This window comes from Epinephelus moara, chromosome 18, assembly GCF_006386435.1.
Source record: "Epinephelus moara isolate mb chromosome 18, YSFRI_EMoa_1.0, whole genome shotgun sequence".
NCBI lineage: Eukaryota > Metazoa > Chordata > Actinopteri > Perciformes > Serranidae > Epinephelus > Epinephelus moara.
The window spans coordinates 13,522,073-13,536,539 of NC_065523.1; the positions used below are offsets into that span (position 1 = coordinate 13,522,073).

The 14,467-nt window shown below is 41.1% G+C and overlaps 1 protein-coding gene across 1 annotated transcript; it reads right to left on the reverse strand.

Annotated features, from left to right (window-relative positions):
* Positions 1-175: 175 nt before the first annotated feature.
* On the reverse strand, positions 176-10,702 carry paqr4a (progestin and adipoQ receptor family member IVa). Its single transcript, XM_050068200.1, has 3 exons — positions 9,618-10,702; positions 6,178-6,396; positions 176-4,253 (listed from the first exon to the last, which is right to left on the reverse strand). Exons 1-3 carry the CDS (start codon positions 9,889-9,891, stop codon positions 3,820-3,822), a joined length of 927 nt encoding a protein of 308 aa, XP_049924157.1. The 5' UTR covers positions 9,892-10,702; the 3' UTR covers positions 176-3,819.
* Between the last annotated feature and the right edge of the window lie 3,765 nt (positions 10,703-14,467).

Genomic DNA, 14,467 nt, shown 5'->3' on the forward strand with positions numbered 1-14,467 from the left:
CATTATCTGTACACATAGACCAGTGTCATTATTAGGATCCACAGAATAACAGTAATCATAATAATCAGTATATAACAATACAGGTAGTCCATTATAAACAGGTCATTAACAGGCTATCCGGCACCTGTGTTATATTAAAAAATGAAATTTGTTTTGTTAGTGATGTGTTCATACATCATGTCTTTTTTTTTTTTTTTCATTTAACATACAGACAAAAAGACAAAGACCAATTTTTCTGGCCTGGTTCCACTCCTGTAACATGGTTTTTAGAGAAATGCCCCCTTTCCACCTTCTGTCTCCCTTCTGTCCAATCTGTTTCCCAGTTCATAGCATGAACAGACTGGACAAAGAGGGCAGGTGGAGGTAGATGAAAGTCTCGCAGCCATGTTTCAGACAGCAGAGGTCAGGCCTTGGATGTTACAGCTACTGTTATGGCACCCTGAGAAGTGGGAGACCCAGGATGTTGGAGCGAAAAGCCCTCCGTTACAGCAGATCAGAGAGCTGTTTCTTGAACAAACACAAATCAGCTTGACTGTTACGTATCCTTCGGCTGATAATGCATAGATAGACCAGTGGTAGTCACGAGGTATTCACATGCCTGCCAAGATTCCCCACAATGGTCACAAATCTGTGTTTCCCACACGTCTAAAAAAAAGTGGTTACATTTAAATGATCAAAAGCATTCTTAGTTAGAGTCACGAAAGGTCAAACAACTCCACATTAGCACTGAAACCAATTTCAGTATGTTTTTTACCTCCATGTTGTTCACATACATATGGACATAGCTAAGCAAACACACATCTTTGATATTAACCTGAAGCACTGCACCGAGCCCCGTCTGCTTCCCTCTCTCATAATTTGCTTTGGCTGTGAAAGAGAGCAGCAGCTTTTATGTGGCACACCATTACTTCCATTACTTCTCATCCCATATTGTCTTTCCGTAACATATTGGGTATGTATCAAAAATGAATTAGGGTATATCATTTTGCACTGTATGTATATATAATCTACATACATGTATTTACATTATTTATATGGACTTTCAATATGTTTCAGAATTATAATTTACTTTAATCCAAAGCCCTTTTGAGAATGATGAACAGTGCAGTTTATTTGATAGTGATAGTGTCTCTGATCTGTGTTCAGTTATTTTCCTGTAGTGGTGATCCGCCTGCCCAAACCCTCCCCCAACCCCCCTGTACCCACACAGTCAGTTCAGGCCTGTGTATGGCTACGATGAACAAACGATGAGCTAACGCTACGAGACATCTGTTTCTGTATTACAGCTACTTTCATGCATTTTTTTTCCAGTTTCATTCAGTGGCCAATAATACATTAGTTTCAGCTTTTACATTGTACCACGGTCACGGTAGGTAATAACCGCTGTGTCAGAGTGAGACTAGCAGACATAAGTATCTGACTCTTTATGAAGCAGAGGGGTGGGTAGGGGTGGGGGACGCAGTCTGAGGCTAGTGTACGTGATTAAGACTGTGGGAAATCCCTCTTCACCTATGAGTCAGTGTTAGCACAGGAAGCAGAGAATGTGCTACACCTCAGACGCTGCTAATTTGGCAAGATGAAGTGGGTCTGACGGGATTGGCAACTAGTCAGTGGGCGGCTGTGACTGTTGGCATGGGAAACAAGTGCAATGTCATTAAGAAAGTAAAGTCTGCCTGTGGAAAAAATCGCACTTCAGCCACTAGTCTTGAGCAAGACAGAACGGAGCAACAGTTACTTTAATTCAAGAGTAGTGACTGAAATACCACAGAAGAAAACAGTGGCAAAACACCCATCGACATTCACACAGAACTGTTGTCACTTGTACATAACAGGAGGGCAGAGGGGTTCATTCCTGCTTACCAGCTTAACAAAATACTACACTTTAAAAAAAACAGTGTCTAACCTCTATTTAGGTTAAAAAGGTGCTTTTTACAGGACACAAATCCAGCTGCAGAGCAAAAGCAATGCATTTAAATAAGACAGCATAAATAAGGGCAACAATGTGCCCCATTCTGTGGCAATAACGACTGACTGTGCACAAGTAAACATCCAAATACAGTTAAACCGTTTTCATTCAAGTCTGAGGAAAAACTGACATAAATAAGATCTTGAGAAGAGGGCTGCACAAATTTTAAAAGTCAAATAATGTTTTGTTCTTGCCGATTGTTGTGAATTGAAATGCATAGAGACTGATCTTTTCCTACATTATTACTGTGTGACTGAGGAGTCAAAATTCGCTGGGAAAAAAAGTGTGCGGGGAGAATATGAGAAGCTAATCCTCGGGATTTGCACGGTTTGAATAAAACAAAAGATTTTCTGTGACCTCTAACTTGATCTGTCAGCCAGTGATCCTGCACAGCAACAACGTAAACTGTTCAAGCAGCTGAGAGGAACACAGTGTTACCTGTATCAGCAAATAAATACAACTGAATAAAAACCATAATAAATATTATTATTTCATTACAGTGTTATGTGCAAATTGTGCCAATATGCAGGCCAGTTATATCTGTACTTACAGTGCAAAGATAATGAATTGTTTAGTTACAAGTTAAAACTTTGTTAAGTGGCAAACTTTCAGTGTGTCTTGCTGCCACATGTACATCACAATCAAATGCGCACATGGTGGCATTTCAGTGTAAAGCTTGTTATCATAAAAGTGCCTGTTCATGTCTGTTCTGTCATTTCATAATGCACATTTGAGGGCATTTCCTCCATAAAAGCAAAAAGTGGTGACAACCTTCCTTACAATGGGAGGTTATCATAAATGTGGAATCATAAATAACCTTGCTTATGGACTCCCATAAGCAAAAATTTGGCAAACAGTACCGCCACTGAACACAGTCTGTAAACGTGTGCACTTTCTTTTCTGATTAAAAATGCCTGAATCTCATTGGCACAGAGCTCAGGTACACACAAAGCCGATAACACTGCGCGATCGATTGCTAATGTGTGGTCCAAGCCACCTAAAGCACGTAAACTCATTGCCAACATGCTAGCACGCTCAGGAATGAACCCCCTCTCCCGTTTTCATTTCCTCGTCATCTTGTGACAGTAAGGACAAATCAGACTGACACACACGTAAAGAAAGAGGCAGTGGCAGGAAACAAGGAAACACGGACAGAACAACCAGTCCAGTAAAACTCAGTCAGTTGGACGTAGAGAAAACTCTGAGTGCTTCATACAGCACTTACAGTATGTACATGTAGTATAAAAATATAGGTGTGAGGGTGTCTGAGTGTGTGTTGTGTGTGATGAGTTGAGATATGGATGTGCTGCATAGGTAGCAACAGTGACATCTGAGAGGACTTGAGCATGTGATATCGTTTAGCCACAGACTGTCTTAACCAACCACAACTAATGCTCAAGTAAAACTTCTATTGTTAAGTAAAGGCTTTAAACTCAGCAGTAACATTTTACTAGAGCCTTTACTTAAGACTTTATAGTGTTCAATACTCATTTAATTCATCGCTCAAATATATCCATTTTGCTGTTTATGTGTGTGTGTTTGTGTGTGTCCGTATACTCCTGTGTGTCCATGTTGACGGAGGGCGACAGAGTCAAAATGCTTGTGCGTGTTACTTGACATACTTTTGCCTGCATTCGCACAAAGTACCACGATGGACGTAGATATGAACATTCTGAGTTTGAGTGCTTGAGGTGAACACATGCACAGACAACATATCGTCTCACCTCACACCATCAGTTCCCCCCTTATTTCCCCTCCTTCCCCTTCCCTCTGCAGGCACCCCCCTCCCCTCAGAGGTCCTTTCACCTTACATCCCAGTGCTCCTTGTGAGGGGGTGGGGGCTGCAGGTGGGGTCAGTCTGAGGGACAGATGTAGCTGTTGATCCACAGCAGGTCGTCCAGCACACCCCAGTGCAGGTAGAGGATGGAGCCAACCACCAGTACATGCATTATTTGGTGGCTGTTACACCAGTAGTCAAAAAGGCCCGGGCGGAATCGCTCCGGTATGCGTGTGATGTTGATGACCCCGCCCAGCACGGCCAGCGCATCCATCATGAGGAAGTGGCGTAGTGAGGTGGGGCTGCCACCACCTACGCCCACCCAGCGGAGCAGGAAGAAGGAGAAGCGGAACAGCGCCTGCCAGGCAAAGGAGCGCAGCCGGCGAACGCTGCTCCGAGCCGTGACGGCACAGTAGATGGCGTGGCTGGACAGCAGGATGTAAACTAACAGGGCCACAGTGCGGATGAACGGGTAGCACAGCAGCGTGCTGTAGACAATAGGCAGCGCCCCTGAGACAAGGAAACAAACAAAGGAGAGTCAGCACAGAGATGAAGCATTGATGCCCGACTCAGCAGCAATGTAACGCACGGTGCAAGCCACAGCGCACAGAGGTCAGATTGTTTGAACCTGGTGTGACACTGCTCTTTCAGAGTCACTGAGCAGCATTCAGATCGTTTAATGTCAGTCATTGCCTGACTGTGTGAAATGTGGCCCTCAACTCATGAAAGTCATGTGAAAGCTCCTTAAAGGTGCAATGTGTAATGCATGACCAAAGCTCCAAAGAAATGGGGGACAGAATTTCACTGGTCTACTACTGGGGCCATACAATATAGATTTACAGTCATCTGTTCTACAGAAAAGGTCAGTAGGGCAAAAATATGCAAATTCGATGGCAAATGGCCTGTAGTTTATGTTATGGCTTGTTTAGTTTAGCTTTTAGCATGACCATAGTAGCAAAAAAAAACAAACAAAAAAAAACAGCCACATCAAAACCATGTATCAACGCCATTTGGATGTTTTTCAGTACTGCGGTTTGTATTGTCATTAGTTGCACTAAAGATACAGTATGTTTTGCTAAAAAGCCAACGTTAGATGTTACTTAATAGTTTAAAGGCGTAGACACAAAATTGCCAAAAAGTTGCACCAAAGCTATGGCATGTACGTTACACTCCTGCGTGAGAGGAAATAACTCTCCATAGCAGCAGGCATTCATCATTAAAAAAGGGAATTCAGCAGACCCACAGGACGGGTTCAGGATGCTAGTTAGCCAGTTCGTATGTTAACAACACAAGCCGATGTTGAAAGAACAAAGGGTATTTACCGTGGGCAAACAATAAAACAAACAATTGTAAACTGTTTCTGCTAAAGAGCCCAATGGCTAAAAAATAACCTTACCTAATATAACAAGTTTGTTTTGACCTCATGCCCTCTGGACTTTAGTTGTTGCACTGAGTTGAACTGCCAAACAGAGTGATTTCTCCAACAGCTTGCTGACCTGATTAAACATGCTGACTCAGCCAAAAAAAGCCGTCAATGGCCGACTAGTGATAAAAAAAAGGGTGTCAGATGCTCACTAATAGCCTGGCATTGACCAATGGCAAACTGTTGGCTTGGTGTGTCAAGGTCCTAAAAGAAACCAAGAACTGATTCCAGCTGTGAAAAGCCTCGCCAAAATTTACTCTTGTTTTGCTTTTTTTTTTTAATGTTAAAATACTAATTTCTTCGCTCGCGAACATGGTTTTTGGGCGGGAGCGGGTGGTTGGGATGGCGAGGTTGCTTGCCAAAACCTTCATCCAACTTTTGTGTTATGAAAAGTTACGCGTTTTAAAATGAAAATGTTATTAGTATGGATTCAGCCTTTGTGTTTACTATGCCACTACCCGGGGGCTGTACTCTAATTATTCATCCTCTCAAATAGGACAGAAGGCACCCGGATTCTGCAGTGACTCTCTATCGCTTATTGAGCTACAAGGGGTATTACAAGACTGGACTGGTCGGCTAGCTGGCCGTATCTTACACACAGTGCTTTTAAGAAACTAAGCTTTCCAGATGCGGAAACTTGAAATAAAAATAAAAATAATTCAGTTGGAACAAAATGTGCTGTTTTGTTTTCTGAAAGAACATTAGCACATAAATAAATACAAAATATTGCACTTGTCATTTTGGTTTTAATTGGCTAACACAGGCAGCATGGACAGATCAATAATCATTTTAGAACTTGGATCATTGCTTATATTGGCCAGTTGACTCAGTAGTCAAATATGTTCTGATAATTCAGTGCTGGTACACCTCCAAGCAAAACACTCCTGTGGTAAATCATTGACGATCAATAAAGAAAAGTTCCACCCTCAGATTAAACAGACCAGCAATAACAGAAGGCCGGCTGACGGAGAATTCAAAATAATAAACGGCGAAGAAATCTGCTGAGCTTACCCAATGTGTTGATCATGCAGATTCCACACACGTCGAGTTTGAGGAGGGTGTGGTAGACCGGCTCTCCTCCCTCGTGGTTCATGAAGAGGTGGTACAGCACAGAGCCCAGCTGGGGTGACAGGCAAGCCAGGAAGTGCACCACGCCCAACCACGTGACGCTGATCTGAGACCAGGGGATGTTGAGAGGCAGCAGCACCAGGAAGCAAACCAAAGGGATGCCTGGAAGAGGAAGAGGGGAGGGAAACAGAGGCAGCACAAGTTGTTAGAGGAGGTTTTACCTTAGCTGTAATTGAAGTTGAAGCTCCTGTCAAGGCTCGACACAAACAATCCTGAAACACTTTTAAAATGCCTTTGTTGCACTCAGTGTCATGCACTTGTACAAATTAAGTTTATTTTTTCTGCAATCACTTTGTAACATCTTCTGCATGTACTTACATATCGTTGACAATAACATTTGTAATGCAACAGATCTTTAAAGATTATCTACTGTTATTCTTGTGCATCCATTGACAGAAACAGCCTGAGGTAGAGTGCACGCTGGTATGAAAACCATCAGTTCAAGCACGATAGAATAACACAGCAACTTTGACAAAACCAAATTAAGGTGTCATGTTTATTGTGATGGATTATCCAGCTCAGGACTGTTGAGGCCTGTGGAGGTTATTTTTCAAACTGTACAAGAATGAGTGGCCGCGAAAAGGCCTCCAACATTGCAGAGTGTGTGCAGACACCAGCAAGAATAATGTGGAGGAAAGCGGAAACCTACATGATTGGCACAAACGTATCAGTGCTACTCTTTGGGGGACAGACGAGGCTCCCGCTAAATTCTTATTTTGATGCAGCAAAGGGACATATTTCAAATGGTTGCACAGCTCCAGAGGAAGTTTAGGCAAGCAGGAAGGGTTCACTGCTATGTGAGCAAAAATCCAGACCTTGAAATTTGATCTACATTAAGTTGTTACGATCATTTATCACTCGACTCGCATATTGCACTCCCTTACCCCCCTTTTTTTGCTCACTCTGCCTTTCCCAATGTCAAGGCATTTGTCCCAGCCAGGTGATACTGGCAATGCCGTCTACTGTAACACATCTATTTTAAGTGTGTTATCTCTGCTCCTCCCCCTGCTCGTCCTGAGCCGACCGGTTGTACTCTCAGCCCCACTCAGGGTTGAATACAGTGGAGAGGACCTCCTCTGAAGGCCAGAGGCACGGACGCTGGGAAGTGTCTGAAAGCTGAGCTGCAGGCAGGATGTTTTCAGATTGTATGCAAAACAAACCAGTTCATGAAATTTACCTGAAATGTAACAACACAATAAAAAAGCACAACAATGTTCCACCTGAGTTACAGGCACAGCTCTGCATCTTTTTTTCTAACTTTGGAGAATTAGACAATGGCTCATTGGATTAAACATCACTGCCTTATATAGGCAATGATGTTAAGAGTGTATGCGAGGTCACATGCTCAACTGACGTCACTGGAGTGTAATAAAGACTTCCAGGGCCACTTCCCTGATGATCACTACTGCAGTTTATTCTGTGACTGCTGGCAGAACTGGAAGTGAAGCGATGACCTTCATAATGAGGAAGTTGTCAGAATCTCAGAAGTCTGTGAACACACGGATGATGTACTGCACTCTCTGTGGCTGTAGGATGTGTTTTGATGGTCATAAGAGGTCATGCTACTGTGTGCCATGCTATTGGCAGTCTAATTATATCAGACTGAGAACAGAATAACTCCATGCAGATTGCTAACAAACTGACACATCAGTCTCACCTCTGGCTGCACAGATTAACACATTACTGCAATTAATTTTGGCTTGCGCCAACCTATTAAAAGAATGGCATATTGTTGTGTAACCTGGCATATTGGACCAGATGAAACAGCCACTGCTGGCAAATTTACGTTATGTGTAGTTCAATTGAACAAACAAAATGTCAAATTTCTGCTTGTTAGCAGAGAGACGTCGCTTGAAAAATTTGGCTGTTCATAAGAAATTTAATTATGAATCAAAATTCACTTCCCAATTTGGCACACTTACAATATACAATGCATGGTGCATTAATTAAAAGAAAACATAATTTTAAAGTGATTCTCTACACTCGCCATGACCTGGTTACTTTTGGTGGAAAATTGTGGCAGCTTTTAAAGTGACTGTCTTATGATTAACACTGGTGGAAAAAGTATTTATATATTTTACTTAAGGAAAAATACAACAGGATAGACATACTCCACTATGAGTAAAAGTCCTGCATTCAAAATCTTATTGAAAAAGTACAGAAATACAGAGTAAACTTGTAATGCAGACAAACAGCCCTTGCGATTGTTACATATCATTATATTGGAAATATGTTACTGATGCATTACTGTAGAAAAAACATTTACACTACTTGTTTTACTTTTACTGTAGCTGATTGAGCTGGAACATATTTTATATGCATAATAGAGCTCAAATGATGCATCTATTAATCGATTAGTTTAAAGACAAAATAATTATTAGGAACAGTTTTGATAAGCCATTAACAGTTTCCCTCATTTTTCAAGCAGCAGTGGAAAAAATGCACTTTCTGTTTCCAGTTTCTCACATGAGAGGATTCGCTGTTTATTACATACCTATAATTAAAATCTAAATATCCTTGGGGTTTGGATTGTTGGTCAGCCACAACAAGACATTTGAAGGCATCACCTTGGGCTCTGGAAAGTTGTGATTGGCATTTGAGACTAAATGACATTGATTAAATTTAAAAAAAAAAAAAAAAAAAAAAATTGTTAGTTGCAGCCCTTTTACACTATACACCGTTAGGTAGCTCAGTGTTCAACAATGTGATATATTTTATGAGCTGATCATGTGTTTTGTATGTGAAATCATAATCTAAACTAGTACAGCTGTCTAATACATTGAATATTTTCATCTTGACAGTAGTGGTGTAGAATTATGAGGCAATAAATACTCAAAAATGTACATTACATTATCTGAGTAAATGTAATTAGTCACCCAAACCAACCTGTTATCACTCTGATAGGCACTTTAATACATGGACAATCACTATACAACAGATAAACATAAGTTATCAGTGTTTTCTTATTCTCTTTAATAGTTTTATGAACCAAAACAGGCTTATATTTTATTTTTTATTTATTTTTTGGCTTGTATACTAGACAAATTCCTCAAATGAGGATTTAGCTCAGATATATGTGATTGAAAATGAAAGATTTAAGTCATGTGTGGCATCCTGAATGCAAACTGTCCAGGCTCTGGTGCAAAATCTGGCTTAGCATCCTTCTGCAGGTACAGTGTGTGTACAGTATCTGTGCATTATCTGTACCTGATACTGTACAGATATTGTACTGTACAGTATCTGTGGGTTAACACTCAAAGTCACACCAGCTACACAAAGCTCATCTGCTGACTAAGCAGTCCATGTGGGATTTTTGTACTCACCATGAGTGTATATGTTTCCAAGTTCATTGTGCAGGTAAAACAGGCTTCTGATGCAGTCTTGCACAGAGGAGATTGGCCGGTATCCCGTTAGGACGTATTTGTTAAACTGAAGATGTGGAGGTGAGCTCGCCCAGTCCAGCAGCCTGGGTCCATTTAGAAATGCCATAGCAAACAGGACCGTTAAAAGGACGCCGCCGAATAAGTAGAAAACAGACTGTACACCTATATACACATTTAGTAAGATTATTGCGACTAAAACCTTATGGGATACCATTGGTGTTGTTTATGGGTTTCTATATTGTGCTGTTAGCCTCCTAGCTTCTCTCAGCACTACCCGGCGACGGTGTATCGGCGCCGCCGCTGTTTGCTCTGAACCGCCGGTACCTGTGTGAGTGTCATCCGCAAGGCTGGAGACAGACACGGCCAGCCACATACATGGTGCGAGCTCGGGGTGGTCATTACATTTGGCATTTAAACAATGTCTGTGTGGCGCCTGACAGCCTTGAGCAGTAGGGAGACCAAATGTTTCTCGTCATGTTAAAGCCACTTCCTCGTTAGTTAGCATTCCGGTGCAGCAGCACGGGCTTGAACGCGTCCCGGGCAGGGATGCTGCGGGTGGGTGAGTGCGAGCCGCGCGTCCATCCAACTCCAGATGATGCTAGCTTGATCCTAGCGGTCAGATCTGCAGCAGAGGACTAGCAGGTCATACCTTTACTTTAATGAAAGCAAACAGGCGGCATATTCTCGGGTTAGTTCCGTGTGATGCTGGCTAGCTTTCGTAACGCTGCTGAAAAAAAAAATAGATGAGATCCGTGATTCCGGAGCGGAGATTTTGGGAAGGACTGCGGGCTAGCAAGCCGGTTACTCGGCTACCGATGTCCTGTGAATGGGGATGAGGAAGCAGATATTTGAGCCGGGTGATTCCAGACACACACGGTGCTGTCCGTAACGCTTGAATTCACTCCCTTCGACATCTGTTGTATCCAATTGTTTCCCACCATTATTTCTGGCTGGCTGTATTCCTTGAAATGCGGAGTCTTCCCTGGCGGCCTTTAAGTCCCCTGCATCGCCTTTACACAAGACTGTCAAGTTACATGTAACAACAACAACGACACTTCCGGTCTGAGGTTTCAAACTAAAAGCTGCCTCTATGAACGTGCCACTTTTTTCAGCTAATTAATTCAAACATAATAAAGATTTCGTTTTGTTTTTGTCCCCACATTGCAGGCTGATTACTTGTATTATTTTTTATACTATAATTTAATATTTAACACATCATATCACCTAGGTGTTGTTGATACAACCTATTATATATCATACTATTTTTTTTTACTAGGCTATATCATATTCCATTATACAGTTATATTTCACTTACTATATTACACATACTGTATTTTACTTTATCACGCTCACACTATACTGTTTTTATACTCTCATATTTGATACTCTTTTCTATTCCACCCTATTTTGCTGCACTACACGTTATAGTACTACCTTTCATCTGATTTTGCATTTGCAGGAGTAAAACGATCAAATATATACACAACACAGTGAGAAGTGAGGTAGAGGTTGTAAAAAATGTGCAGAATAGCTAACAAGTATGCAGTTACTTATGACCAACAGTGCAAACAAGTTGGTTGGAATGCAACTATTAAGCTATATTTCAAAGCCCATACAAAATAATTTATCATATTACCCCTGTATTATGTTAATGTGTTCTGATTTCTAATCTTTGCATCATGTTTATATTACAAACAAACACCAGGTGCCGTTATTTAATCATATCATCAGTCTGGTGTACACTGTTTAAATAGACTTGCTGACTCTGCTGCATTCCGTGGTCACTTTACCTTGCAGTTTCTGTCTCCATCTGTTCTTGTATAGTTCCTCTATTTTTTATTTTGTGCTATTCTTATTCTAGTTTAGTTTTTTTTAGAAACCTCATTTTATTGATTATTTTATTTTCTCTATTCATCTGTACCATTGCTATCTTTGTGTGTGTCTCATCTTATTTTCACAGAGGTGTTGAAGCAAGGCAGTGTGCTCACTAAGACCATGCATGTTCATTGTTTGCGTTGAGTCTACCTAAACACAGTTAACATCAGTATGCTGGTGCTGATTCCTTTAGGGAGGCCTTGGGCAAATATTTGCTTTTGGGCCACTAATGACGCTCCATTTCTCTACTTCCCACAAATGTGTACATTGTGTATACACTCTTTCAACCGATACTCCTGCTCTGGAACAGTAGCTGCTATCTAGCCTCAGGTTTTCTTTGTGGTGATTTAACTAAATACAACAACAACAACAATTTCTTAATGAATGTGCACCATGTGAGAACAACATGACCTGAAAATAAATGAATGCAGGCAGGGATCCTCGACAAGTGCAGGACCCATCTTTATTGTTGGTGCATATTCCCTAACAGATTTGCAATTAACCAAATTACCCAAACTGACACACAGTGAACCAGGGACTTGTATGGCATCCTAAACCAGCTGCCAACTGTGCCCAATTGGTAATCCAGCTTTCACTTAAAAAGTTTATAACCACTTCATGGTCGCATGCCTCTGAAAAATAGTCAAGTTACTTTATATCTTTATCTTTCCAGACTCACGTAATATATCGAGTAAAAACTTTTAGAACTTAAATAAAAGGTATTAAATGTATTTTTTTTTTTTTTTTTTTTTTGTCGAAATGGAAGCTATCAGTATATTGACATGTACGATTGCAGTGAATAATTTCCAGTGAAAAACATGCTGTCTTCACTTAGAGACTATTTTTTTTACAGAGGAGGACAGAGGACTGATAGAGAACTTCGTGTTGCAATGACCATCACCTGAAGGTCAATATTAGCAGAACAGTTTGTGGTGGACTACCAGAGGAACAGGATAGAAAACAAGTTGCCACAGCCTGCCCTGACCTAAAAAACGAATACATAGGTTGTCTGCACAAGCTGCCTGTTATGACTCATATTTAGGTGTATTGTTAGGTGGTGATTATTAGTATTATGAAGAGGCAAAGTCTGCGTACATCGGAATTCGGGATGGTGGACTGTCATTACCCGTTAAATACTAGAGACACGATCAGCTCAGGTCCTATCCTCTGCCCAAAAGGCTGTCCTGATCCTAACTATTTAGGCCTAAGCCCAACCATATTTGCACATGTGTAGAACTGATCGGGTTTCTGGTGCGGATTAGACAGTGTCACTGGATAGAGCCCCTGGGAACAGCATCGGCCTTAGAGGCTAGTTTGACATAGTGGCCAAACATTATGGCATTGGGTACAAAACGACTTTTCCCCATTGACTTACGTTGTGTAAGAGACGTCTATAAATCAATTAATATTTTTTTGTGACATACATCAACTTACCTCTATGAACACTGAAATAGCCCTGATTTAAATCATCATGTCCTGAAAGAAAATTCACTAATTGCATAATCCAGAGATACTTTCTGACTGTCGTTAATGTAAGCAAGCCAGAGACCAAGTGGGCAATGTGGCAAGGAAACACTGATGTGCTTGCTCTATGAGCCCATGAATGCGGAAGATCTGGGTAATTCTACACCTGGAAATTAATTTTTTTGGCTTTGTGTGCCACTGAGCAGCTTTCATAAGAATGAACGGGGTCCTGCCTCCAGCTCTGCATCCTGTTCTCTTTATACATCCATGTGGTGGACAGGTCAAACAAACACAGGACTTTCACCCAGGAAGCCAGTGTTTGTGTCCAACCAAAAGTCAGCGTAACAAAGATATTTATTTGAATCAAAACCATGATCTTTCTTCTAAACCTAACCACGTAGTTTTGGTGCATAACAACAAATGTTTCACAAAATTAACCCTGTTTAAGACTGCAAACATTAGTACATGCGCCTGTTGCCGGTGCTCTCCCATTTTGGGGTGTCATATTTGGTTGCCAATGACGCCCTTTTGGGAGTCACTGGCAAACAAACTATTCTGCCATTTAGATATGAGAATGTATTGCATAGCCAAGACAGTACGCAGTGCTTCAAATTCGGATGTTGCTGCAAAGAGGCAAACATTTTAAAAGACTACACACACATATCTTCAACCCGGCAGCACAGAAGATCTATACAAGCAGCAGTTTTAAGGTGGGCACCAAAGAAGGGTGTCAACGAGTCAGCATCTGACCAAATGTCTCCCCTTCTGTTCCTGAGTGATGGTGCTGAGTAATAGCCTGATAACATTAGGATGGCACAGTGAAGCTGACCTTTGACCTTTTGGATTTAAATGTCATCACTTCATCACTTTACCCTTTTAGACATTTGTGTGAAATTTTGTTATAGCTATCGTATGAATTCTTGAGTTATGACCAAAATCTGATCAGTTCATGCTTGAGTCGACATGGACGTTTGTGCCAATACAGGGAAATTCCCTCAAGGCATTCCTGAGATATTGTGTTCATGAGAATGGGATAGACTGACGCTTTGATGGATGTACACACTGGAAACAACTCCTCCAGCGATGGCAGCATTTTTAAAAAAAAAAATTCAATAAACTGACTTTTATACAAAGATCAAATTTTATTTTGAAGGTGGACTCTTTTAACTTCTGGTCTTATTTTCCTTTATTGGGACTAGTTTCATGTTGCTTGGCGCTACTTGGCAGTGTAAATGCCAACACTGACTGAGTTAGAGCGCCTTCAGTACCACCGGAAATATTGCAGAAACCACCTGAGCTCACTTGCATGATTATTTTTTGAAAGTTACTAGCAAACATGTTCATTACAACAACAAAATGTGTTTTTAATCATAACTACAGATACAAATTTGGGTCAACCAACATGTTGAATCTTCTGAAAACTATGATTATACCAGAGAGACAATATAGCC